Source organism: Erithacus rubecula (genome assembly GCF_903797595.1).
Source record: "Erithacus rubecula genome assembly, chromosome: 15".
In the NCBI taxonomy this organism is placed as follows: Eukaryota; Metazoa; Chordata; class Aves; order Passeriformes; family Muscicapidae; genus Erithacus; species Erithacus rubecula.
The window spans coordinates 10,826,126-10,853,876 of record NC_136667.1 but is presented as its reverse complement, the minus strand read 5'-3'; the positions used below and the strand labels follow the sequence as shown (position 1 = coordinate 10,853,876).

Genomic DNA, 27,751 nt, shown 5'->3' with positions numbered 1-27,751 from the left:
ATATTACTGGGAAAAGTTAACATCAGCACTCCAGAGAAAATGCTGATAAACAGAAGTGAATACGACAAATGATGTAAGCTGTGCATACGGCTCAGAGTGCCAGAGACACGGCCAGTGGATCCTTCGAGTACGGTGCAGAGCTCTAGGGGAAGTCAGGTTAGAAGGGCATGACTCAAAGGGTATTACCGATTACAGAAGTGTCACAGCAGAGCATAACAACATACAACATACGTACGTAATGAAGAACCATCACAAATGAATGTGCAAAAAGGCTCACGAGGGTCTTACATTTGTAATGCTGTCCCAAGCAAATTTTTAAGGGTCATTTATTTATTCCTACCCGGAGTGCTTTTTTTTTTTTCTCTTTTTTTTTTTTTTTTAGAGAAACAGGCAAGCAGATCGAGAATGAAACAAGGGGGCCCATAGTGCAGTTGCAGATCTCCATGCAGGGCTTGCTTCTCCTCCCCAGCCCCCTTCACCTTTCAGCTATCAGAAGCCTTACAGCACAGCATCTTCCAGCACCTCTTTATCACAGACCAAAAAGCTTTCTGCTAATAACTGCATCTGGCATTGGTAAATAAAACTATTGCATATGTTGTCTTTAGTAAGTGTCACGGAAATTACAGAGCATCTTAACAAAGCCAACCCTCAGATATTAAATTATTAGAATTTTGGCTATTTGGGTTTGGGTTTTTTCCTTTCTTTTTAGGATGTTCTTGTCTGTCCCTGGAAAAGACATCTGCAATTCTGTTACAACAATTCTGTTAGTTACGGCAACGTTAACTGAAACCGAAATGTGGTTTTTAACCTAAAATATGTTGCATAACAGCTGAAGTACTATAATCTTACGAGCCGGGAAAGGTTAATTCCAGAGGGCACAAGAATGTCGGTGGAAGCTAAAATACTCCATAAGCGCATGGACTTGGAAGTCTTTTTGTTTTGGTCCAAGGTTAAGTCGAAACTGGCGAGAGATTTCAAAGGAAGAGCCAGACAGCGACCACATGCCGAAATGCCTTTAGCGAGAAAAAAAAAATATCAGAAAAGCCTCTGCACTTACGTATCTCTTGAGTTTCTTCTCGGGGGGTGATTTGATGAGCCATCCAGTACAAACCACGTCCCCCGAGCTCATCTTCCCCCAGGGCGCGGAGCGGCGGAGCGGGAGCCAGGGTGCGGGCTGCCTGTGCGTGTGTGCTCGTGATGTGCGTGTGTGCGCGGATGTGTGTCCGTCCGTGCGTGTGTGCGCTTGTCTGTGCTTGTGTGTGTGTGTGTGTGTGTGCTGGATGTGTGTGTGTGCGTGTGCTGGATGTGTGTGTGTGTGTGTGTGTGTGTGCTGGGACGCGAGTGTGTGTGTGCCTGGATGTGCGTGTGTGCGTGCCGTGCCCGCCCGTGTGTGCGCCGGTGTGTGCGGGCGTGTGTCCGCCCGTGCGGGTGCGCGTCTTTGTGTATTGTTCCCAGCCAGTTCGCACCGCAGCAATCAGCTTCCTTCAGCTGCGTTCTGCTGCGGCTCCAGCCCGCGGAAGAAGTCATGACATTGATCACTGACATGGCCAGCCCTCCCTCCGCTGCCAGCACAATGCAACACACCGAGCACGTGATGGGCGGCCGGGGCTGGCCGCCGGCTGCGACACCCGCGGCAGCGGCTCCCGCGCCCGGCCCCGCATCGCCCCGCACAGCCCGACCCCGCATCGCCCGGCACAGCCCGGCCCCGCATCGCCCCGCACAGCCCGACCCCGCATCGCCCGGGACAGCCCGGCCCCGCATCGCCCCGCACAGCCCGGCCCCGCATCGCCCCGGACAGCCCGGCTCCGCATCGCCCGGCACAGCCCGGCCCCGCATCGCCCCGCACAGCCCGACCCCGCATCGCCCGGCACAGCCCGGCCCCGCATCGCCCCGCACAGCCCGGCCCCGCATCGCTCGGGACAGCCCGGCCCCGCATCGCCCCGGACAGCCCGGCTCCGCATCGCCCCGCACAGCCCGGCCCCGCATCGCCCCGCACAGCCCGGCTCCGCATCGCCCCGCACAGCCCGACCCCGCATCGCCCCGCACAGCCCGGCCCCGCATCGCCCCGCACAGCCCGGCCCCGCATCGCCCCGGACAGCCCGGCTCCGCATCGCCCGGCACAGCCCGACCCCGCATCGCCCCGGACAGCCCGGCCCCGCATCGCCCCGCACAGCCCGGCCCCGCACCTCGGGATGCCGGCTATCCCTACCCGGAGCCCCGCCGATGCTGGCAGCCCCTCACCGCCGGAGCGAGGTGGGCGAGCTCCGCGGCTTAGCCGTGGGAGCGCCGGAGGTCCCTGTGAAGTGCGGTGGGGACGAGAAGGGCTCTGGCCGGAGCGGGAGGCAAAGCCAGCGCCGGTGGGGTCAGTCCCCACTGAAACCTCCACTACAGGTTCCAACATCTAACAAACTTCGTTATTGATTTTTCAGTAGCATTTAGCTGCCTGTATGAATTTAGGAATAGGAATTAACTGGATTTTTCTGCTCACATCATCACAGATTTTTTAGAAACATACTTATTCAGAAAGTGACTTCAAGGACTCTGCCACTCCACTGTCACAACTTAAAAATATGCCCACAGGGTGCATAATATTGCTGATATCCTTGTAGTTTGTGCCTCTTTCTAGGGTGGGAAACTCTTGCCTTTTCAACGACAGCGCAATCTGCATTCACTTTTCAGAAGACTTTTAAAACTCTGACTTATTTAAAGTGGGCACAGCAGTTCTTCACTGATTTCACGACTCCTCTGAAGTAACCCCACGTGTCTCTGGCCAGGCACAGCACTCGCAGTGCAGCCTGACTCTGCAAGGTGTGATCAGCACCAGCAGGCCGTGGGACAGTTTAATGTCTTCACAGAATTTTCCAGGTCTCTGCTGGCACTCTTTGGCAGGGTAGAGATACAATTTGCAGTATCACTTCTGGAATCTCACAAACTAGAAACACGTTTTCAAAGTTTTTAAGCAAAAACGTGATTGCAATATGTATTTATTATATTTAATAAAATATGTACTGTAAAAGGCATAATGGTATAAATATAGACCCTATGCAAACTAACATAAAAATATAAATAAATCTGTATAACCTCATAGATTCCTGTTTCTAGTGATTTACATTTTCACTGGTCTCAAAAGGATCTGATGATAAAGGATAACTGGGATGAATAAACTATAAACATATTTCAAATGTGTTCTGACTTTGCTGGATACGTTTTTGTTTGAGAATGGTTTTCATGCAGTCTTGCAGTATTATTGAATTCCCAACCTTCTCTTCTACTACCACCTTCACTCAGCTCCATTTATCCACAGTGATGTTTTAACAGCTTCACATGTTTAATAGCAGGTTTGTGAACAATGCTTTGCAACACTTCTTCTTGGAGAGATATATCCAGCCATGGAACTTATTTAGGGAAGGAAAGTCACACTTTCCTTCCATATGTGACTTGCATGTGTCACCCGGGCAGATACAGTGGCTTTGAACTAAAGGCTTTAAAAAGTCCAAATGTCAAAATAAAATGAATTGGGATACACTTCATGTGTTATCCCTGCACTGTCCTAACAACATCCATTTTTTACTGGATTATGCTTCAGACAGATGGCTTCCCTTGTGCAGCTGTATAACCACTTGCAGAAAGGCAGCAGAGGGAATGGGGAGGGGACAGGACAAGGGAAAAAGGAATCTGGGCTACCAAATTAATTTAAACACTGAATAGAAGCCTTAAGGAGACTCTTGCTTGTCTTTGCCACGGTCAGTTCTATGGTCAGTGATAACACTGCTTCAATCACCTGCAGTCCCCATCCTTGTCCCTGCACTTCTGCCATCTCCTTCACTGTGCAGACATGGTCTATTTGTGTGTCTGCATGAGGAACTGAATCACAGACCTGACTGTTAGGAAAAGAATGAATCAAAAACAGAGAGACATTATTTTCCAGCTGTATCAGGACTAGTTTCCTGATCTGATAAATGCTGTGGCCTGCAATAGCACGTACCTTATCAAGGGAGGGGGCGATGCAGGGGCAATAAGAAGAAATCAGCAGTTGCTTGAACTGGCACTTCTGCCCAAAACATGCCTGCTGAGTGGTAGCCATGGTGACAGAGAGGGGTGCAGTGATTCTGTTCCCTGCTCGATGTGTCACTCCTCTGTCAGACAGCTCCTGTCCTCTGGAACTGCTGCAAGGGCTCAGCTCCCTGTGAAGCACCTGCCCAGCCACTTGCACCCAGCACACCCAGAATAAATAAAATCTGTGCCAGCTTACTTATGGTGCCATTAGCCTGAGGAGAAATACAGGAAGCTATAATTAAGCAGAGCATGTGGGGGTTAATGTGTTTGTTATGAAAGCTGCTGTGCCCTCTTGGTGTTTGTGCTCCAAACATTAAAAGCGCAAATAAAGTTATTTTCTTACACTGGCAACTTTAATTGTGCTGACAATGTATCACTAACACGTGTTTGACAATAACAGGCTTAAAAATTAATGGTATCTCATCCTGATGGAAGACGTGTGATTTCACATTTGTCCTGATCCATGCACAATTTTTTCAGCCACATTTAAATCATAAAATTATTTTCTTAAATCCAGCATCATGATGGTGAAAGACAGCATCTTTGTTTTAAAAAATCTTATATTTTTTTCAACAAAATTAGTTGAAGGCAAATGTAGAGGGTGAATGGAAAGTTCTCAGTCACTACCACTGTCATGGATCAGCTTGGCCTTGGCCAGTTGCACATCCACCTTGGAGCCAGCTGATCTTGGCTCTGTTAGACATGGAGGAAGCATCTGGCAGCTTCTCACAGATGCCACCCCTGCAGCCCTGCTGCTGTCAAAACCTTGCCACACAAACCAACACCGCCCTCACCTCATATGTGCCACAAGCAAAGATCAGAGCAACCATGATCAGTTTGACCCTGGATGTGTGTGCAATTCATATCAGCCAGAACCTAGGAGAATTCTCTGCTTGTCGCAGAAGTACTGGTGTACTCCTTTCATGTCCTAACTTAGGCTACTCATGCTTCAGAGGAAAACAACACTTGACTACTAATAAAGCAGAAGGGAACAAAATAGCTACTTGCATTGATGGGAAACTCCTTCATGACTTGAAGACCATTGATAGAAGTCAAATCTGCTGTTTAAGCTTATCCATTTCCATGTTGCACAGCAACTGGTGATGTTGTTATTAATACTGAGAGTAGGGAAAGTTCTTCTTTCCTTGTGCACAAATGGATAATCCGGGTGGAGATGATGGAAAAAATCAGAGGGATTTATTTAATTCACAAATTTATAGGTATAAAAGGAGAAAGATGGCACAGTCATTTCAACTGACATTTCCACCAGCAGACAGTTTTCTGAGAATCTAGGCTCACATTTAATTTACAACACCACACAGGCATTGTGAAGGTTGAAATGCATGCAAGAGACACCCATAGCCCTGGGAGAACAGCCTTTTTCTCTCATCTAGCAACTGATCCCTGTTTACGTATGGAACTTGCACCACACTTACTCAGCAGAATGCTAACATGCCTCTGCAGCATTCTCTCAGCATGCAGAAAAGCCCAGTTCTACAAAAAGGCATGACACAGTATATATGCTCCAGCTGTTCCTGACAGTTACCACTCTGCTCTCCCCTGCAGACAAGCATTTCACTCTCTCTCTCTCCATTCACAAGGACAAATTTAGAAAAGTCATGGGATAATTCAGCCCCTGCTCTTCCTTTCAACAGCCTGTCCTCACCATACAAATCAGGTCTAATGGAGGAACGCACTCAGATCCTCAGAGAGACATGATTTGTTGCTGTTGTTTAAACAACTAACCAGCAGAACTGGAGCCTGACCACAGGCCCAGGGTGATACTGACCCATCTGCACTGTGCTGTTTGATTGATGATTATATTCTGCCTGGTTCATGCTCTGTCACCCCCAAACCTTGGTGGCAGTGACACCCCATGGGCAGACACCTGATTTCAGAGCAGGAGCCATTGTGAAAATAAAAAAATAAAACAGATGAATGTTGCTGTGGTTTTGCTCCAGGAAGCGTTGAACTATGTAAGCTGCATGTGAGTATGGCCTTTATTGTTATGGACAGGGCAGAATCTAATTTTACCAAAAGCTCTCATGACACATAGGGAGAACCCTGTCAATCCCTTTCAGAAAACAGACCAACGCCCTCTGGCACTAACCTCCTCTGCAAAACAGCAGCAGACAGCTAGCATCTCATAGGAAAGCCTCCTGTTTAGGAAAGCAACTGGGGGAAGACTGGAATTCTGCTGAATAGTACATTTATTTGCAAATGCAAAACTATCTTTTTCTGAAGTGGGAGTGACAACAAACAGGTTCACTTTGGTTCAAACCTCTGTCCTGGCTCTTTTGCCAGATGAGAAGTTTAACTCTTCTCTTTCATCCACAAAAGCATGCACTAAAAATTGTGTATTTGCTAATTTTCAGCTTCTGTTTGCAGACTAGTAAACAATTTTATGGTGTCTACATAGGCGATGAAGTAAGTAATGGCTGTTCCTTCCTACATGTGAATCAGTAGCAAATATTTTGTGAGGATTTCCTCATGGGGTAATGATATTACAGGACCTTTAAGGTCAGCAAATAATCCTTGCAGTTTAGGGAGGAGATAAAAATGCTTTTTCATAGATCCAAAATTTATATCATAATTGTCCTAATTTCTGTTATGAGTTAAGAAAAATCTACTTCATTTTTCATACACAACAATGATCAGTACTCAGTTCACATGTGAGGTCTACTTTATACAGCACTTTGAAGGAGTTTACTTTCTTTATTAAAGGAATCCAAAATAATTTATTTGACATCTAGATTATGTTATGCCTCTTTCAGATCAGAAATAACAAATAATTATTTCAATTTTATGTACCCTGAAAGTGAGGATTTGCTGAAACCAGTTTACTCTAGACTATCTGAAGCAGCCTGAAATTTGGAAGTAAGGCTTAAAGAAGGGTCTCAGGTAGGCCTGAAGGAACAGATGGAAAAAGAAGTCTGCAGTTTTATTTTAGATGAAAAAATATCAATCTAGCTATTTTCAGACTCATAAAAGTGGAAGACTTACCATGAAGTGCAGAATGGGTCTCATCTTCCCCCAAATTGTCCTGCTGAGACCAGAGAACACTGTGGAGTGATGAGAAAATGAACCCAGGAAAATTAATGGAGGACACTGCCTGCCTCTGTTTTCTAGACTGCCCCAAAATGCCTAAGAATAAATAGGAACCCTATTTGCTACTTGGGAGAAATTTTCATGCTTATTGGCAGAACCTTTCCCTTCTAGGCAATTAACTATGCATAATTATTATTGAATAGAGCAAAATACAGCAAGTAGAGCATAAAGCAATACATAAAAATACAGCAAACAGACCAGATTTCTGAACTCTGTAAAAGGTTGCTCTGTGTGAAGAATGTAAATTCAGGGAAGGAGGGATTGTTTTGATGGCAGCTGTATGTTTGAGGCTGTTGCAAAAAAATTAGGAATCAGTACAGGATGAGGAAGAAAGAAGGCCCAGGAAGTCAGGGAAACAAAATAACAGAAAAAAAAATTATTAAAAAATAAAACATTTTAAAAAACCACAGCAAAGGGAAAAGCAGATACACATCCTATGTGGACTAGGATAAACTAAACTACTTTTGTCTAACAGACCTCTCAGCAGAAATGGATAGTACTCTGGAAAATACAATACCTTCAGTCTAGTTTTTCACAGTGTGGAGATGCTTGCAAGTAAAAAAAGATATAAATGACAAGATGATAAGTATTTTCACAGCAGGGTATAGTCTATGGTAACTGAAGTGATGGCTTTTGGTTTATGGAATGAATCTGCCATTTTTGCAAGGCTAAGGCAGGCAGTACTTTGCAGCATCCTTTTGTGCATTTCCTGTATTTAAAGGAAATCCTGGTACATGCTAAAACCTTTAAACAAGAACTGTTGTGTTTACAAATAATCTGTGATCGGTGTGAAATCCAAACCACAGGCTTTTGGTTAAGAGAGAGATAATGTGTTTTGGGCAAAGAAGGAAGATAATTCTTTGTGAAAAAAGAATCTCAACCATCATTTAAGAGAGTTAAAGGCTGTACTACACCAGCCTGTTCACTGAATTCTCACAGATATTCCAAATTTTATAATATTTGTAGTTACGAGCAGCTTGTTTACAGGTTTCAATATTGCAAAATGACTGCATAGGTCAGGGGAGAAGAAGATGCCATTGCAGGGAGTAGAAAATGATGCTTCAGCTTTATTTCAGTTGGAGGAAACTTTTGACAGCTTTTGCTTTGAACTAAAATCCCTTCTAAAGTGTTCTTCTGGTCAGGGACTATCTTCTTGAGACAATGCTCAGATTTTGGCAAAGTAGTAGCTTATTACAGCAGGAAATATTTTACGACCTCCAAAGGAATCACCAATCACTGTTATATCTGGATGACATCGTTTGTAGGTGGGCAAAATCTAGCACTCAGGACAGAATACACAGCAGTAAAACTGTCTTTATTAAAGACTTGTTGTGGTAGCTTAAACTGAGACAAATTAGTGTGGCTGCAATCCCACCCTTCATCTTGCCTTGGATCTGTTTTTCTGCTGTATCGGCCTTGGCCCTTGTGTGCATGGGCATTTGAATTGTTTTGCTGTGCTGATCACTATCTTTATCAGGATCAATTTCATTTTTTAGAATCTTGAACTAACCCATTGCCCAACTGCAGAAACCCCAGTAACAGTGCAAGGGGTCAGGAACACAAACTGTGAGAGTTCCTGGCTGTCCCAGTATGAAAATGAACTCACAGCCATAAAGAAAAAAAAAAAAAATCTGCATGGTTGGGAAATACAGGGATATTGAAACATTTTCTGGTACCACAATAAACCTCTGGCTACTAAATGGACTAAAAATGCAATATTTTGATAAAGTTGTAAAAACAAAGACTATTTGTATAGCTATCAACTCTTTAAACCAGATACAAAGGATACATTAGCTATTTTGTTACAGTTCCCAATGGTGAAAGTGGTCTTACATTTGGAAACCCTATTGGCAATGCCAGAGACTCTCTGTTGGGTGAAATGAAAACTTGATACAGAAAATTGAAAACCCCTACAAACAAGAGGGGAAAAAAAAACAAAAAAAAAAAAAAAGCAAGCAAAAAACCCCAAAACTAACAACCCTCACAAAATCCCCAAGCAACAGCAACAAAAAAAGCAAACCCTTTTCTATAAGAGTGCTCAATGTCAAGTCTATTAGGGCACATTGTTGCCTGTTACTGACGCAGAATTAGGAAGCATTTTTAGCCATGAACTGGGCTGCTCTCATCGGCTTGGCTGCTGCTAAGCCTGCAGCCATGAACATCCTTGGAAATGGCATCTTCAGCAAAACCCGGTTTACCAATGAGTGGCACAGAAGCCAAGAGGACACTTTTGAAGTATCTTCTTTACTGTAAGCTCTAGAGGAGAAGTCTTAGGCTTCTTTCTAGTCCTAGGAACGAGAAAATAATCTGGAACCCTGAAGTCTGTAAACCTGGAAGGGAATCTGTGAAATAGGGAACTGAATGAAAGAGGGCTGCATAAGAATGCATAAAACTGTGGTATTGGACATAGCCGAGGCTACTTGCAGAGAAAGAACCTGTTACTAACAGCGATATAAAAACACGAGATATAAGCATTGTAAGCAAGCTGGTAACACTGCTGCAGTCAGGGTAACGTGGTTACTGTGGTTTATCACACTTGGAAGCTGATGTAGGCATGGAGACAAAGGTGGCAACTATTCAAGTCAACTTGCAAATACCCCAGAGAAAGCTGTGTTACTTCCAATCCTGCTGGTTTCTGAATTATAAAGCTGTTTATTGCTTACAGTTAACATGTATTGCACAGCTGTGGTTTAAGTTCATTGCTGTTACTATTAAGCTAGAAATGACCGGTGTCCTAGAAATGGATTTTGGACTCTGGCATTCAATGGAAAGCCTCCTGAATGTGCATGTGGGACTGAACAGATCCCAGAATAACAGGATATTACCTTCCCAAGGCCCTTCTTAACAAAACCCTTTTGCCATTCTAAGAGAAAGTACTATATGTACGCCATACAGTTACAGAGTTAATTAAACAACAGCAAATAAAATATGGTTTACAAAGTAATTTTCATTCTTTTTTTCTATTGTTTATAAAAATTAGCTACAAGACCGAGTCAGGATTCCTGCGGACGAATGCAGGTCGGTGTTGCCACCTGGTGGCACGTGACAGCGGCACTGCCACTGGGAGATTGGATTTTCACGTCAGCAAAGACACACACCACAACAGATGTCTAAGGCACATTTTATTATTTAAGCTGTTGTTTTCTACAAAATCCAGGTTTTACTGCTGACAGCAGATCACCATCCCCACGGTGCATTCTCACGGTTCCATTTCACCAACACTGAGTTACTTGGTTGGTGTGGCAGCTGGGAGGCAGACCCCACCTACTTACAAAAGGGCTCAGAAGGTCTTTGAAGGCTCCTCTTTTTTCAGCAGGTACCTACATAATCCTCTCACTTCATTTACAGTTAGCAGCCACAGCCACGGCTCTTCAGCTGCGGTCTGAGTTACAAACCTGTTGCTACTGTGGCCTTGCATGGGTATGGCAGATTCTTGGTGTGTTGAGTTTAGTTGTTAGCAGCCTGCTTACAGGTCCAGTGCTTATCAACTCACACAAAGGGGCTTGTATAGCAACTTGGCCTAGAAAGTAATTCCACAAAATGCTAAGATTTATTTAAGAAGTTACCAAACCCAGTTACATCTGTGCTAGAGAAATGAAGACTGCTACAATTAGTCTCCTCTTTGGAAAAGCTTGAATAATCACTGTCCAAAATTTTATGGAATTACCTGGATAGTTTATAAAAATGTCACTGGATCCATATATCTTCAGGTCTTTACATATTTCAGCAGTGTTTGAAACATACAAGTGGGTAACAGTGAGCCTGCAATTTCTTTTTTTAAATCTGACAAGAAAACATAATTGTCATCATACAGTATGTTAAGTAGCATCTTTCTAAGTGGGGAAGAGGAGGCCTGCTAAATTGGTCTGTAGGAGATCACACATTCAGCCCTGGTGATTATATCTGGCAGACTGTAAAATATGGAATAATAAACCTGGGAAAACAAGGAGCTAATAGCTAAATCTGCAACGTTAACAGGACAACTAGTCCCTTGCCTCCCAACACATGAATAAAAACCCCAAACCAATTAGACACATTCAGCAGAATTTTTCAAATGCGACTACAAAATCTAGTATATAAACTAAGTACAAAAAATCACTTCCTAATTTTTAAAAATAATTAATTAGATTATCAGATGATAATACTGCTGTGTGACTGATGTTTTCAGCCACTGCTGTAAACCCATAAGAATCCATAGCATAATCTAAGAGAAGCAGCTAAGAGCATCTCTGCAAAGTGTCAAATGCAAATGCGAAGCACACAAGCAAAAAATAGCCAAAGGAGGTATTTCATCAAAGCAGCAGCTTGATTGTTTTGTACAGCATGCAATGTTCCTGTGAATTTCAAGGAAAAAACAAGCTGTGAACAAACACTTGAGAGTGTTTTGCATAAATAGAAGCTTCAAGCATTTGAAAGTGGAGAAGGAAAGTCAGATATTAAAAATGGTTAGTGTGCTATTTGCTCTAAAGGTTAAGAACAACCACGTCATGGACTGGAATTTTTCCACCTTAGAGACTTTGTCATAGCTAACGGTAAACTTCATTTTCTATAGAGTGCTGCTTGGAAAAGCTATTTGGAGTACTCTTTCAAAACCAGCCACACCACTCTTCTCGACTGCTCTATGAAAAATGTACTTCCCAAGGCTTTTAAAAATAAATCACGTGGAAGTGATCACTGCAGACACTGTGAGCCTTGCTTTTTTTTTTGTGGACAATGTAGCATATACAGAAGGTGCTAAATAATTTGGAACAGCTCTGTTACTACTTTGCAGCTGTTTCACAACATGAAAATGGGGAGTTTGGAGCTTAAATCTTCTGTGATGGACCATAGAGTAATCAGGCAGTCATGGAAACAGTTCAGACACATATTACTGGCATTTCAATGGAACCAATGTATAGATGTAAAAGTGGTCTCAGTTTTTCTAAATGTAGCATTTGGGATCTGCAATAACCCATTTGCTCAGTTTGTTTTGAGTTATACAAAAATATTTTAAAAATAGCTGCTGAGCTTTTTACTGGACTGAAGTAGCATTTTTTGCTCATTCTGCCCACTGTGCTAATGTTTCATTTCTGCCACTGAACAAAATGCTCATGATACTGCCTCTGTAAGTAATCACCAGGCAACATAGCTAATTTGGAGCTATTTTTTTTTAAGTCTACCAGCTCAAGGACTGTTTTGGGATCCTTTAGCAGTATGAGCAAAATTACAGGTCAGCAGCTGAAAATCTGAATATCTTGCATGGACAGTCTGAAATATGTGCATTGTCAGTAACTAAACTGAGTGGCTTCATTATTGCAATTTTCAAAATAAATCTATCAGGTGTCTGCTAGGCAAGGCAGAAACCTCCCCTGGATTCGAGAATATAAACCCCCTCCCTCTGAATTATTGTGATTTTGAAATGAAGGGATTTTCAGGCAAAGATATGAGGATAGGAATAACAGTTCTTTACTAAAATGTATAACAAGGCAAACAAAACAACAGCTATGGCATTAATACCAAACAGAACAGGGACTCAGTTTCACTCCTGTGGGCCGCAGGCAGTTTCCCCTTTGGTGCAGTTCCCGTCACAGCCAGCAGGGGCGCTGGGGGCTCCCGGCGGGCAGCGCAGGTGCGGTGATTCCCCCGCGGCTGCAGGGGGCGCTGTGGCGCGGGCTCGGGGAGCACGCGGTGATGGCGGCCGGGCCCAGACGGGAAGGGAGGGAAGAGAGGCTTTGCTTCAGGAACCCCGGGGCAGTGTCGGTCCCGGTGCTCCAACAGGACGCTCAGCAAGAAACAGCAAACTGAAATGGCAGGGCGTCCTGACAGGGCAGGGGTGCAGCGGCATCAGAAGAGGCAGCTCCTGGCTGGGTTATGGCGGTGATAGTGGCGATCCTCCTCCTCCGAAGGCAAGAAGGAGCAAGAGAGCAACTGCCCCCCGCTCTCCTTTTACCTGCTTCTAATCTTGCAGTGTCTCTGCTCCTCTGAGTGAAACTTCCAAAAATGAGAGGAGTTCCCCCTCCCCAATCTCAAGGAGCCAAATGTCAGTGCTTCTTAGCAACTCAATGGGAAAAATTCCACAGGTAACAAGGAAAAGAAAACCCAACCCCCAACACAGGCAAACAGTGATAAATTTAAAATCGCTGAGGAGAAAAAAAAATCCTGTCAGCTATTTTTGCTTTGAGAGCTCCATTGCAGCTCTTAGACCTGCAGGTGTTAACAGATTATTTTCTCTCTGCTATTGCCTGGGACAGTTTATGAAAACACACTCGCCATTTGCAACACGGTTTGTAGCTGCTGGGCTGAATCCAGAGCGCTGAGGGCAGCAGGTCGAGGTCCTGCCCCTCTGCCCTGCTGTGGCGAGACGCCCACGCAGCCCTGGGGTCCCCAGCGTGGACTTGGGCATGATTCCAGAGAGGTCTGGAGGCTGGAGCACCTTTGCTGTGGGGGAAGGCTGAGATGAGGCTGCTCAGCCTGAAGAGAAGGCGCTGGGGAAGATCTTGTAGCCTTTCTGTTCTTAAACAGGGCTGATGAACATGGGAGAGCAAATTTTTATGTGGGGAGACAGGACAAGGAGAAACGGTTTTAAACTAAGAGATTTGGATTAATTATTAGTAAGAAATTCTTTAATGTCAGGGTGGTGAGGAACTGGCACAGGTTTCCCAGAGAAGCTGTGGCTGCCCCTGGATCCCGAGAAGTGTTCAAGGCCAGTCTGGATAGAGCTTGGAGCAACCTGGGATAGTGCAGTGTCTCTGCCCATGGCAGAGGGGTGGCACAAGCTTATCTTTAAGGTACATTGGACACCAAACTAGTCTGTGGCGTCATGCAGTGGCCCTGGCCGCGCTCTCTCTTGAGAGTTGCGGTGTCACTCGGGAGGAGGGGCGCACCGGACCCGCCGGGCTCCGTTCACCGCCCGGTACGACCAAGCGGAGGCCGCTGGCCGAGCCCTCCCCGCCCGCCTCACGCGGCGCGAGAGGTGCGAGCCCGGCCCGCGGAGATATCGCGAGAGCCGCACGGCGCGGGCCGGGCGGAGGGGCGGGGCCGCCCGGCGCGAGGGGCGGTGGGACCGCCCCCGCCCCCCCGTCACTCCGGCACCCGCCGATCTCAACATGGACCTGGGCCCCGGCCCCGGAGAGGAGCCCCGCGCCTCCACATCCTCCGCCACGGCCGCCCCGCAGGAGCCCGACGCTGAGGAGGTACCGCTCCGCTCCGGGGGGCCGCAGCGGGTGGTGGTGCCTGGCCTAGTCGCCCCTTCCTGCAGCCGCTGCTCGGCCCGCGCCGCCTCGGCCCTGAGGCCGCCCAGGCCCGTCCGCCGCCCCCCGCGAGGGCCCTGCGGTCCGGCCTCGCCCGGTCACACCCCGGCCCCGTGCCAGCCCTTCGGCATCGCCCTGGCAGCGGCCGCCGTCCGCGCGGCTCTGCGGTGCCCCGGCCCGGCCCTGCGCTGGGGCCGGTGAGCCCGTGCGGACCCTGCCAGCCCCGCGACCTGCGCGCTCCCGCAGGGCCCGTCTTCCGGAGCCCCCCCCGCTCTTTCCTTTCCCGTGCCCCGGGGAAAGGTGTCCCGGAGTCGGGAGCTCCGACGGCTCGGGGTGGGAGTGTCGGGGTGGCGGCCCGGAGAGTTCGCGCCTGGCAGGGGTCAGGGCCGCCCTCTGCCCGGCTCGAATTGTGCGCTGATGCAGAATACACCCCCGAGAGAGGGCGTATGGCTGCCAGTCGTCTCTCCTTAGTTTTTTGGAAAAAGACACAAGGCAGTAGAAGGTGACGTATTCAGGTATCCTTGGAAACAGAACAAGATTTAACCCGAAGAACTAATCTTAAAAAAAGTAAGAATGAGGAGCGTGCATTGTATATTTATGATACTGGAGAAAATTGCAGAACTGCTGATAACAATGCATTCAGATTTTTTATCCCTATTACTAACAGTCTATTTTGCCTATAAAGAATGCTTGAAGCTTTATTATGTATACAGTTATGGCACACAGTGCAGTATAATCTTGAACTTCACTTGGTTGCTCAAGGGAAAATGTTCAAAGGCTCTTTCTCTATTGTATACAACTTACTCTGCAAAATTTTATGCATGTCATCTGTACAGTTACAGCATCTGCATAACAGTGGCAGTCATGCAGCCTTGTGCTCTGCACAGTGTTTTACTTTAAAAATAGTCTTTGTTTTACTACCAAAACTGTGTTAGTGGCTATTTGGAAATGTATTTCTACCTTGTATATGTGACTTAAACACAGAAGGAATCCTAATTATTCTGAGTGCATCTGTTCAGAGTTTTCAGTAGAACAAGTTGCAAGATTAAAGTCAACTAAAGCAGCTGCAGTTCTTGTTCTCAGTTGTTTATTTAGGTCTTTGTGGGACCTTCTCACTTTGGGACTGTTTAAAGCTTTCTGCATAGAAATCTCTCAGCCTGAATTTAGGAACTCTGTATAGGGTAGTTATTAGAGATCTTGAAGAGACTATTTTGTATCCTTTGAAATACTCAGGATCTTATGAAAGTGCTGCCTGGATGTTGTAAGGTGTTTAAATGACACAAGTTTTCAGGGGACTGTTTAATCTATAATGAAAATAGTTTCTAGAGTAGGGAAAAATTGTTACTGGCGAGTTTCCCGAGTTAAAAATGAAAGTACTTTTGTGGTGGTGCATTGCACTGAGACTTCTAAGGTCCTTGACAAGCCAGCCCTCTAAGTGATGGAGATACATTGTGCAAAGTTTCTAGGGAAAAACTCTCAGACTTCTGAAGTATTTTATATTTCTGTGTTGTATAAAGTTACATGGTCCAGTTGTTAGGGGGAAGTATTCTACTCATCTCAAAATCTAGTAGTTGTCAGGGTGTAGATTTTTGTAATTCAGAGCGTTATGCAGAAGCAAGTTTGGTATGATGCCTGTCCCTGCCTCCTGTACCACTGGGACAAAGTAATACTTTACTGAGCTTGCAGCATCTTCTCCCCGTTGCAAATTGTGAGGAAGAGAAGGGGCATAGGAATGCATGTGTCTTGTTTGTCTCATTCACTGGCTTTTGATAATTCCCTGTTTGTTATTTCTGATACTATTGAGCCATGAATAGTCAACAGAAACATTGCAATGAGAAATGGGGGGGGAGGGAGGGGCAGGGACTGTGTCTTTTGAAGGGTAAGTTGTATGGTGTGATTTTATTGTGCTGTGGCTGCAGTAATATGTCAGCTCATTTACTGTTTTAACTCAGAGTGTGTTATTCAGAAATACTTATTTCAGAATAAATTTGATTTGTATGCCACCATAAGTTTTATCCTTCTGGGAAAGTCTGAGTGACAACAGAACTTGGAAAACTTTCAGTTTTTAAGGGATTCTCATAATGTTAAGTTGCTCTGCTTGAAGAAACATACTTACCTGAGACAGACAGACAGCTTTTTCCAGTAACATATATCTATCTAATTTCTTTCTAGGGCAAGTGAGGGAGATGTCTGAAATGACCTACTGTCAATTTGTTTTCATTTAATAATTTGATACTTCAGTTGAAGGACTGGACCTGATATTTGCAATGTCAGTCTCTCTTTTTGGAGTGTATGTTGTATAGCAATATAATGGAGGTGTGAATATACACATCTGTGTTACCTGCTCTTTGGCATGTTGGAGTAACTTTGCTTTCTGAGATGGGCTGATTTCCTGTATGATTGAAGAACATTTAAGTGAATAGAATATTTCTAATGCTACCTATTTGCAACATTTGGCCTTACAAAGGAGAGCTGGAGCATTTATAAAATTGTGAAGCTGTCAAGCAATTTCATTATACACTTAGTACTGTTCATCTCTGCAGAGAATTATGGTTTTGGGCCAGACTTGAAACAGTAATCTCTGACTTCAGAAAATATTCCTCCCATTTGTATGACTGTGCTTAAAGAAGAAGCTGGCATGTGTATTTATCAGTAACAGGTCTGAAATTTAAATGTAATGTTGCTGGACAGATTTTTAAGTGGTACCCTTTTGGCCTGGTTTTGCTACTGGACCCTGAATAGTTTAGGGTAATTATTATTTTAATTTAATGTATTTGATAGTAGTCTGAAACTCAAAGTACTTAAAGCAGATTAATACTCTGCACTGTTACATTTTATGCAGACATGCACTCTGGCAGCTTTCAGTTTATTCAGAGCTTTTCAAAAGCAGTTTTATAATTTATTGCATTTCAAAATAGATTTATTTTTTTATTGGCATATTGCAAAGACCAATTAGGAAAATTTTCCTAAATTTGGGGGAAGGAGAATCTGCCATTTAATCATTTTAGCAGTATAGTTGTGGAAAACCTGCTTTGAGCTTCACAATTGAAGACAGATAACAATCTCATAAAACTACAAAAAGTCAGCGATTTTAGTTACAATTCCTTAGATTTCTTTCATATATAGTAAATAAGTAAATAAGGTAAATCAGCTGTCTGAGAGTTGTTGCTGCATGGATTGAATTGGATGGTTGTGTACATTCCTAGGTTTATGGTTAAGTGTAGTTAAACAATGTTTCCAATTGAACTTGTGACTATTCATCTAGAAGCGAAAACAGACAAAACCCAACCAAAATGCAAGTACCAGGAGCTTATAGTTTGCTATTTGATATTTATAAACCAAAAATTTTAAATTTTTAAAACTATATTTTCAAGATATTAAACTTAATTATGCATTTACAGTGAGATCTCTGAAAAATTGAACTTTCTGCTCTTTTAGTAATTTCTTTCAATTTGGGTGATGTTTCTGGACATAAATATGAGGATCTTTAATTTCATTGTGGACATGAGGTTTTGCTTTGGGTGAAATAATATGATTAATGGACTAATTTCATTTTGAAATAATTATTTTTTTAAAGTAGCATGCTGGTCTTGTTGTTTGTAGGTTTGTTCAGTTTCATATATTTAGCTAAAAAAGTGAATAAGCTGGTATTCATAAAATGTTTAACTTTTGAATTCCAGAAAAATGATCCCCCATTTCAACTCAAACTTCCTCCAAAGGCAGCTAGACCTGAAAAAGAAGTTGACCCAGAATATGAAGAGAAGATGGTAAGTGTTTCATGACAAAACATACTCCAGCTTTTTATGACACTTGGTTGTTGGAACAGGATCAGCACAGTTGCAAGGAGTTACTGCAGCCTGGATGTGTCAGAAAAGAAAAACAAATGTAGATTCATTTAGATGTCTAGGCCCTTCTTGTGTTTCTCACAGTGACTAACAGGTTGGGTAGTGGTAGTTGTGTTAAATAGTCCCATTCTTCCAAGTATTTTCATTTGCATGGTTTTTGGAGTTGTAGCCTGTGTTTTTTATATTCAGTAGTTGTCAGTGGATTTTTTGTTTTGTGGTTTCTTTTTTACTTATCCACACCCATCTGTGGTGAGGAGTTACTATTCAATGATATTTTATATTTAGAATTCCCCATTTTGTTTTGAATCTGTCTCTGCCAGTTTTATTTGATGACTCCCTGAGTCATCAGAGGCACCCTTAAGCAACTTCTTACTTAACTGAAATACTGAAGCTGCCAGTTTCTGTCATATAAAAACATAAAGGTTTTAAATATTTAAATGCTGTGTAATATGTGTGCCATAACAATACAGAAGAGGATCATGACACCAGTGTTGGGAGCTTGTAGTGCTGGAGAGGAGATGTAACTTATGTGTTACAGAAACAAAAACCAGGAGGGCATTACAAGACTCCTTGAATGACATTTGTAATAAGTTCTTGGTTTAAGGTGGTACCTCTATCTTGTATTGTTTTTAAAAGCTTTAAAGTTAACTGTACACCTGATAATTGCAATAGAATCTGAAAGGTGTGGATATCACAGAAGTCAGGGAAGAATATAACTGTTAGACATAGAAAAATTGGTACCTACATGCATGAATACCTAATTTTTAGCCAAAGAGAAGAGCCACAGTGAATGTGTTTTTCAAGAATGAATTGAGTAAACAGCTAAACTTGTTTTACAGCTTTTCTAAATTACAGTGTTATTTCAATTGTCCTAAGAGACAAAGGGATTAGATATCAAAAAATCCACATTTTATCAATTGTGCAGTTGTGAGCTAGACCTTTATGGTTTTATCAAAACATACTGCTTATACTAAGCCAATAATATTGCAGGCAGAAAATTATATTGTGTCATTCAATATAGGTCCTTACCAAGAATGATAATTTTGCCAAAATGATCACGTGTTACGTGTTAACTATGAATCCTCAGAATGGATTTTATAGTGATGATCATAAACATCAATTTCTACTTCCCCATTTCTGTTTCATAAAGGTTTTACTTGGTATTTACATTTTATTCGGTTGTCAGGTTATTTACAGAAATGGTCCAGTAATAATTCACGGGTGGAAAAAATGGTAATACTTTTTTCGCAGGATATCTTAGTAAAGATATTCCTTTGCTGGTAAGTGGGATGCTGTTAAAGAAACGCAGTGCCCTCGTGTGGCGAGATCGTGCATTGCACGTCAGGCTCGTTCTGGCTGCCCTTTCTTTGGTTGGCTCTTCTTCTGTTGTGGGAGACTTGCTTGTTGTAAGTGACCTGCAGAAAGGCTTTCTGAGGGTCGAGTATTTCTTGAAAAGGTTGCAATGCAGAACTACAATTTCAATTCTGTCGTTTATATGATGGTGTGTAAATGAGATCACATGGAAATTGCCATATGTGATGCAGTTTTACATGATGCTTAGATTTCTCCTAGAGAAACTGATAACAATTGTATTCTCTCAGAATTTGGATTTTATCATAAAAATATTTTAGCATGTTATTTTCTAAATATAAGGAAGGCCATGTTTTGCTGGGTGACATAGTGAAGTCCTCATGCCCGATTGAGATGGCAAAGCTGAAATGCTTGGAATTTTAAATCTGGCAGGAAAATTAACAAACTTGAGTGGAAGCAGAAATACTACAGAACTATTACTTCAGAAATAATTCTAAAAGCAGAGTTTCTACATTGTTGTCTTTGATCAAATCCTGATAGCTTTGAAGCTGATAAAAGTTCTGCCACTAATGAGCAAGGTTACAATTTCATACCTTACTGTAAGTCATAACTTTAGGTTTATCTTTATCTTTTGTAGACAAAGATTAAAGCATCCCTTCACCAGTGCCAGTGTGCCATGAAGCAGCTCCAGCTCTGTTTCACAATGCTTGTAGCCCTCTGAGCTGTCTAGCAGATAGTCTTGTCAGTCTTTCCTCATTTCAGTTGCTCTCATGAGTGTCTGAATTTTGTTTCTTAACAAAACTGTTTTTATAAAGAAAAGTTATCTTCTTTTTTTTTTTTTTTTTTTTTTTTTTTTAATTCTCTTCTCCACTTTGGAAACTAGAAAGCAGATCGAGCAAAAAGGTTTGAATTCCTCCTGAAGCAGACAGAACTTTTTGCGCATTTTATTCAACCTGCAGCACAAAAATCACCAACATCTCCACTGAAAGTCAAGCTGGGACGGCCACGGATGAAGAAAGATGAAAAGCAGAGTTTGATTTCAGCTGGGGAGTATGTTTTATTTTTATTTCTGACTTCTTACACATTCAAACAACTCAGACTTTTTAACATAATCTGTTTAGAGATTGTACATAGAAATTGTACTTTCAGTAAATCCAGATAATTTCCTATTAGTAGTGTATCAATTTCTTTAAAAGCTGGTTGGTTTGAAAACATCTGCTCCATCAACATAAGTGTGACCTTGGATCAGAAATACACTTCTAAAGCAAGTTGTCTGATTCTTGCTATGTAAAAAAGGCTTTGGTCTGTATTGTGTGGTGACTTTGGAGCACACAAATTGAATTTCTTTTACATGATGCTGAAGGGACCCACCAGAAGTCCACTTGATGTGACCCAGCTGGTAGTGGACCAGTCAGTGGGACCAGGGTTGGGCAAGACCAGATTATGGCAAGGCAGTGTCCATGTAGTGGGGATGTTGGATCCTCAGCACCAACTGACTCTCTCCACCAGTTTGTCTGTGTTGGTATTGCAGCAGAGCCTGCCTGTGATGCTTCTGAGGGGTGTTGAAATAAAAAACAAATATTAAAAAAAGCAAACTATTCTTTTTAATGTTTGCAAAATGACATTCTATTTTAGAAATTTAAATTTTTTAGAACTTTGAATATGTGATTTCTCTGAACTTTGTAATTACCAAGTAATTGAGTCTAAGTCCACCAGTGATGTATCTTGCATTTATGTGTTGCTCATTAAAAAATGCCTCAGAGATATTATCAGATTGCAGTTGTGGCTCTGAAAGAGGGGGCTTCATATCAGCCTTTGTAATTAAAGCTGGAATAATGTATTAACAGGATGAGAGTTTGGTCAGGATACCAGAACATTCGCACTGTGGCTCAGTGATTGCTTGTGTTGTAATTTGCCTTTGGAGTTTGTAGCAGTGTTTTGATTTTGTTCACACATCAGTGTTGGGCCCTTTCTTTAGGTACCGCCACCGGCGCACAGAGCAGGAGGAGGATGAAGAGCTCTTGTCTGAGAGTCGGAAAACATCCAATGTGTGTATTCGGTTTGAGGAGTCTCCTTCATGTAAGTATGGTGTTAACAGTTCTCTGATTGGTTTGATGTAATTAAGATCTGGGCAGATCACAATTAAAATTTCTACTTAGAGGAATCTTACATTTACAGATGTGAAAGGAGGAACACTAAGAGATTATCAGGTTAGAGGTTTGAACTGGATGATCTCATTGTATGAAAATGGAGTTAATGGCATTCTGGCAGATGAAATGGTAAGCAGTAATCTTTTGGATTTTTTTTGTGATAGTTATTGAGTAAAATACAACATTGAAGTGCATTGAAGTATTTAATGTATGTGCAGTAGTATGCTTCTTTCTGCAGTGGTCTGATTTTCAAATCAGAAATTGTAATGAAAGAAATTCTCTTGGAGACATTTTTTATGTAATTTGCTTTAAACAAATGGCAGAATTGTATAGTCAGAAAATGGTTTGAAAGTATTTCTTTATGGTATTTCACTTCAGCAAGTTTCTTTCCTCCCCCCCCCTCCTTTGTCAATGCAGGGGCTTGGTAAGACTCTGCAAACAATAGCTTTATTAGGCTATCTGAAGCATTACCGAAACATTCCTGGGCCACACATGGTACTGGTTCCAAAATCAACTTTGCATAACTGGATGAATGAATTTAAGCGCTGGGTTCCATCTTTACGTGCTGTTTGCCTTATTGGAGATAAAGATGCCAGAGTAAGTGTTTTACATTTCTGAAATGTATGCATTATTTGGCAAAAAATATCAGTTGGGTGCATGGATTTCTCCCTAAGCTATTTCCTTAATTGCAGTGTATTTTAGTAATCTTTAACTATACTGGTGTTGAAAATTTAAAATGTTGTGCTTGTGACTGTGAGGAAAAATTGAAAATCAGTAGATAAAATAATAGACTGAAATCAAAATACAGCTCTTTGAGTTGTCTGTTTTTCTGTTGTCTTTCTCTTTGATTTTTGCACTTATTTTTTATCTCCCATATTTGTAATGTGACAGTGTGTACTCATTTTTCTTTATTGCACTTAATTTTTTACCTTTTTCTTCACCTTTTTTCAGGTGACTTTTCCCACTCTTGTGTTTTACAACCCTGCCTGGCCTTGTAACTAGGATTCTATTGTAGATATTTTCGTCTTTCATTGTGAAGGCCTTAAAATAGATATGGAATGTTTTTCTAACCAAAGGGGATGAACGAGCTGGATGTTTCTGCGAATTCTGTGATTACTCATATGGATTGTGTGGCTGCCTGTTATTGCTTAAGGGTAGAAAGGCAGTAGGAGCTGGCAGTGTGGCCAGGATGGCCAGTGGCATCCTTGCCCAGCAGGAGCTGGCAGTGTGGCCAGGATGGCCAGTGGCATCCTTGCCCAGTAGGAGCTGGCAGTGTGGCCAGGATAGCCAGTGGCATCCTTGCCCAGCAGGACCAGGGCGGTGACTGTCCCCCTGTACTGGGCACTGGTGACATTGCGGTGCTGGAGTGTGTTCAGAGAAGGGAGCAGAGCTTAGGAGAAGCAGCTGAGGGAACTTGTTTCTGTAAGTGGTAGAACAAGAGGAAATGGCATCAGGTTAACCAGGGGAGACCTGTCTGCATGACTTTCCTATGGAATGATGTTATTTCATGTGAAATATTTATATGCCTTGATGTGTGCCTTGCAAAACAGAGATGGGACAGAGGAAAGAGGTATTTGGGGAAAAGAGAAGTTAGTTGGGAGTGGGCTATGTGAGTTGTTTGGTACACTTTTGTGGATTGTATCTTTGGACGAGTTAATTTAGAAAGTTTTTCCCCTTTTGGTTGTGTGTACTCTATTTGAATCACAGAGAAATGATGCTGAAGAGTAAATAATTTTGAGTAGAAACTAATTTGTGTTTTGCTTAACTCTAGCCGTCTCTGTGCTGAAAGTACAAAAGATGGAAAGCTTTTGTTACAGTAACTTTCAGTTACTGAGAAGATGTTTCAGTCTTTTGTGTACTAGTTTAGTGGTGGTTATGATGGTAGAGATAGCTTTCCCTGAATGCCATAAAAATTGTTCATATTTATGACTATTTATTAATCCAGTTCTTCTGCTTTAGGCTGCATTTATCCGTGATGTTATGATGCCTGGTGAATGGGATGTTTGTGTTACATCATATGAAATGGTAATTAAAGAGAAATCAGTGTTCAAGAAATTTAACTGGAGATACCTGGTAATCGATGAAGCCCACAGAATAAAGAATGAGAAGTCTAAGGTAAATTCGAAATTGTTTGATACTTTGAAGTTAGTTTGATACAAAAAGAGGCATCACATTGAGCAGGTTTTAAGTGTTAAATGTGGTGTTTTTTTAAATAGAAGCAATAAGCTATTGGGTGGTTAATATGAACTTCATAGGTAGCTCACTGTCTCCAAGTTTAATTGACATTGTTTTAGGTTTCAAAAACTGATTCACTGTGCTTTAGTGTAGAAAGTATTGATAACTCTGTTGTGTTTCCAGCTGTCAGAGATTGTACGTGAGTTCAAGACAACAAATCGATTGCTGCTTACAGGAACTCCTTTACAGAATAATCTCCATGAGCTGTGGGCATTACTCAATTTCCTTTTACCTGATGTCTTCAATTCTGCAGATGTAAGTTGATGATTGGAAGTACAGTGTTGTTATTCCCAGGCTGCTGTCAGTAGAGGAGAAGAATGACCAGCCTAGTAGGAGATGGACGCTGTGCATGACCAGGTTCAGGGAAAGCTCTGTGGCTTACTGTTGACTACTAGTTTTGCTCTACCTAGTTAAAACTGTGCATTCTGGTGGTGTGGATGAGGCCTCAGACCATTAATAGCAAATGTAATACTTTAAATAGTTCAGGAATTATGCAAAATTTGAAAAAGCAATAAAATATCAAGAATATGAAGCATCCAAATAGGCATAAACCTTTTTTTTTTTTTTTAATTTAGTACTTGAGTGATCTTTCTTCACTTTGACTGTTAATGTTTCTTTGTGCTTGTGTTATGTGCTTAGGTTATTTTCCTCTGCTGTCCATTTAATTTTCTCAAGGATTCAAGCTGGTTTTTTTACCTTCTTGCCCCATCATCACATAAACACTGAAGGGAAGCTCTTGGACACTGCAGTGATGAGCATGGAAAGTTGTTTTATATTAAGCAGAGCATAATAGTATTTTGTCTTCAGAGTGATGCAGTTGACTCGAATGTTACAACATACCAGGGGTGATGGCATAGAATTGCAGACTGATTTTTCTTTCACAGAAGTAATTTGTCTCAAGATTTATGCCATTCTCAGCTGAAATGAAAGAGCTAATATATGTCTGTTAAAAGTACAGGTGATAAGCTATTCTTACCGATTGTGCTGTTTCTCACCACAGGATTTTGACTCATGGTTTGACACTAAAAATTGTCTTGGTGATCAGAAACTTGTAGAAAGACTTCATGCTGTAAGTAATTAAAGCTGTAATCACATGTCATCATTAGCATGCATACTGTAAAGAAAACCAGATTATTTTCCCTTTCATCTCAAAAAAAGATGAAAGAAAAGATGAACTTGAAGGTATTTAGTTACAGGAATGCCTAGCAGAGTTTTCATGAGTTAAGCTTCCTATCATTGGTACTACTTTTTGTGTGTCACTGTTTGAAGCAGACAAAATCTGAACATAAAATATAAAAATGAATAATTTTGAGATCTTTTTGAAACTGTTCACTATTGTGGATAGTACACTGATGCACATTATGCTAGTGTGAATACAGGCATGCTTTTACCTTTGTTTTGCTGTGCATGAGATAAGACACTTTTTCGCAGTAGTGAAGGAGGTCAGAGAAAGTATAACATGCATTGCTTATACTTGAAATGTTGGTGTGTTTTGTCCCTACTAGTGGAAATGAAACAGGGCTTATGCTAAAGAGGATCAGATTTTATTAACTTATGGGTTTGGCCCCTTCTTCAGATAACAACTGAGATGATGATAAGGCAATCCCTATATAGAGATACACATATTTATGTGTGAGTATAGTCACTGCTGAACAACATTATTTTGCAGAATTTATCAGAATTATTCTCATGGAATCACCATGACAGCAATAGTTTGGTTCTGAATAAATATCAGATAATTGAATCTGTTGATTTTATATTTGTGGCAGACAATTTTATAAATTTATCTGTGTGAAACATCTTAATTTGTGTAGGTTTTGAAGCCATTTCTCTTACGTCGCATAAAAGGTGAAGTAGAAAAGAGTTTGCCTCCAAAGAAGGAAGTAAAAATTTATCTTGGGCTCAGCAAAATGCAGAGAGAATGGTGAGTTATTTTCAAAGTAAGATTCTTTTTTTGATAAACACTATATCTCTTCACTCTGATGCTTTTTTCCCTTATAGTTGCATGTTGAGACAGTCAGATATAGGAACTTAATTATAGCTGTCTTACGGCTTTTGTAAAAAATACACAACTTTCAGGGGGCTCAGGAAGGGTAATGAAAGGAGCTGGGAGGAAGAAAGCTTTTTTCCTTCCTTAAATTTATTTGAAAGAATAAATGCCTCCTAAGCTTCCTTCTTTGATCCAAATATGTATGCAAGAAGCCTTACCTGAAATTAGAATAAAACCTTGAGGAACTACATACCCAAAAGAGATGTGAGACAAGGGGCCAGGTCAGTGTAGCAGTTTCTGTCAAATAAGTGTATTTTTAATCCACTTGTACTACTAAAATGAAAGTGTAAAATAATCCAGTGAATGACAAATGGTTGTCACTTGCAGAAAGATTCCCTTTCTTTCTTATTTAGGTATGAATTTAGAAATCCTTGTTATCAGTCAGATGTTTTTGCCAAGTGTCATAATAATATAGCTCATTGTTATATAAACAAAGCCAACTCCCACATCTGGAAATTGGGATACTGTAGGGTTTCATTCATTCATTCATTCATTCATTCATTCATTCATTCATTCATTCATTCATTCATTCATTCATTCATTCATTCATTCATTCAAATAAAACCCAGAAAGTTGTTCAAAACTGCCCTTAAAACCTCAGGTATACCAGAATCCTGATGAAAGATATTGATATCCTGAATTCAGCTGGCAAAATGGATAAGATGCGTCTGCTGAATATTCTGATGCAGCTGCGGAAGTGCTGTAACCATCCTTACCTGTTTGATGGTGCTGAGCCAGGCCCTCCTTACACCACTGATACTCATCTCATCACCAACAGTGGTAAAATGTTAGTATTGGATAAACTGCTGGCAAAACTCAGAGAGCAGGGTGAGTACTGTTTATGGACAGCAGTCATGTGAACGCTTTTTGTAAGTTAAAGCTTTCAGAAATAACACAGGTTTAGTTTAGCCTTTCCTGCAGCAAATGTATTCATCACTTTCTGTAAATTTTCTGTTGAAAATTAATTTTCTGCAGATACTAACACACGAAGGGCAAGAAATCTTATAGGAATGATAAGTAAAACTAAAAATATGGAAAAGCAGAAGGAAAGGAAGGGTAGAGCCTCCCTTCTCCTATCTGTAAGAAAATTTCTGATGTTAGGGTTACTTCATCTATGCACATTCAGTCAGCACCAGATTTCCTTACAATGGCTTGAAGTGTTCTGTTTCTTTGGTTGTCTATTTCTCCTCTATAATTTATCAAATAATATTATTGAGTGGCTAAATCACTACCAGAAAAGTAGCTTCAGAAGAAAGACTTAAGTTAGACATAGTACAGAGTATTTCACATAAATTTTCTGTAGTAGCTTTGTGATAAGATCAATGTGAAAACATAAAATGAATGTCAAAATCTTCTGTGTTCTGTCAGGTTCCAGAGTTCTGCTTTTCAGTCAGATGACTCGCTTGCTGGATATTTTGGAGGACTATTGCATGTGGCGTGGTTATGAGTACTGCAGACTTGATGGGCAGACACCACATGAGGAAAGAGAGGTGGGAAAGATGTATGCAAATGGGAAAAGCCTTTGATTTAAGTTAGTACATTATTATTTACATATATGTATGTAGCCAGATCATTGTTTAAAGTAAAGCAGAAATGCTACAGTTTTTAAAAGGCTGCTAAGGATATGTTTTTCCCAACCAAAGTCCACAGCATGTTTTATTTGATCCTCAGCTAAATGAAAAATATAGTGTATTATGGAGTCGATACAGATTTTCTCACCTGTCCAAACATACAGTTTCTTACTTCGATAAAATTAGTTTTGTAGGA

At 41.7% G+C, this 27,751-nt stretch overlaps 2 protein-coding genes across 7 annotated transcripts in view; one reads left to right on the top strand and one right to left on the bottom strand.

Moving 5' to 3' along the window:
* GAB3 (GRB2 associated binding protein 3) overlaps window positions 1-1,572 on the bottom strand; it is a 61,599-nt gene extending 60,027 nt beyond the window's left edge. For 3 of the 4 annotated variants that reach the window (XM_079318602.1, XM_079318601.1, XM_079318603.1), the window contains exon 1: window positions 1,058-1,274. Coding sequence is in view for 3 of the 4 variants with exons in the window: in XM_079318601.1 (XP_079174727.1) it covers window positions 1,058-1,129 (72 nt within the window). In the remaining variant the exon portion in view is untranslated. Of the gene's footprint in view, window positions 1-1,057 lie in introns of all 4 variants that reach the window. The other variant, XM_079318600.1, reaches the window with a different exon arrangement.
* A 12,484-nt stretch (window positions 1,573-14,056) lies between these two features.
* SMARCA1 (SNF2 related chromatin remodeling ATPase 1) overlaps window positions 14,057-27,751 on the top strand; it is a 35,565-nt gene continuing 21,870 nt past the window's right edge. Inside the window, exons 1-12 of one of the 3 annotated variants that reach the window (XM_079318627.1) lie at window positions 14,057-14,366; window positions 18,074-18,160; window positions 20,433-20,599; window positions 21,528-21,628; window positions 21,728-21,828; window positions 22,117-22,296; window positions 23,659-23,814; window positions 24,058-24,189; window positions 24,935-25,003; window positions 25,749-25,858; window positions 26,586-26,812; window positions 27,353-27,474. In XM_079318627.1, the coding sequence (XP_079174753.1) occupies window positions 14,250-14,366; window positions 18,074-18,160; window positions 20,433-20,599; window positions 21,528-21,628; window positions 21,728-21,828; window positions 22,117-22,296; window positions 23,659-23,814; window positions 24,058-24,189; window positions 24,935-25,003; window positions 25,749-25,858; window positions 26,586-26,812; window positions 27,353-27,474 (1,569 nt within the window). In that variant the 5' untranslated portion in view covers window positions 14,057-14,249. Of the gene's footprint in view, window positions 14,367-18,073; window positions 18,161-20,432; window positions 20,600-21,527; window positions 21,629-21,708; window positions 21,829-22,116; window positions 22,297-23,658; window positions 23,815-24,057; window positions 24,190-24,934; window positions 25,004-25,748; window positions 25,859-26,585; window positions 26,813-27,352; window positions 27,475-27,751 lie in introns of all 3 variants that reach the window. The other 2 variants (XM_079318628.1, XM_079318629.1) reach the window with 2 other exon arrangements.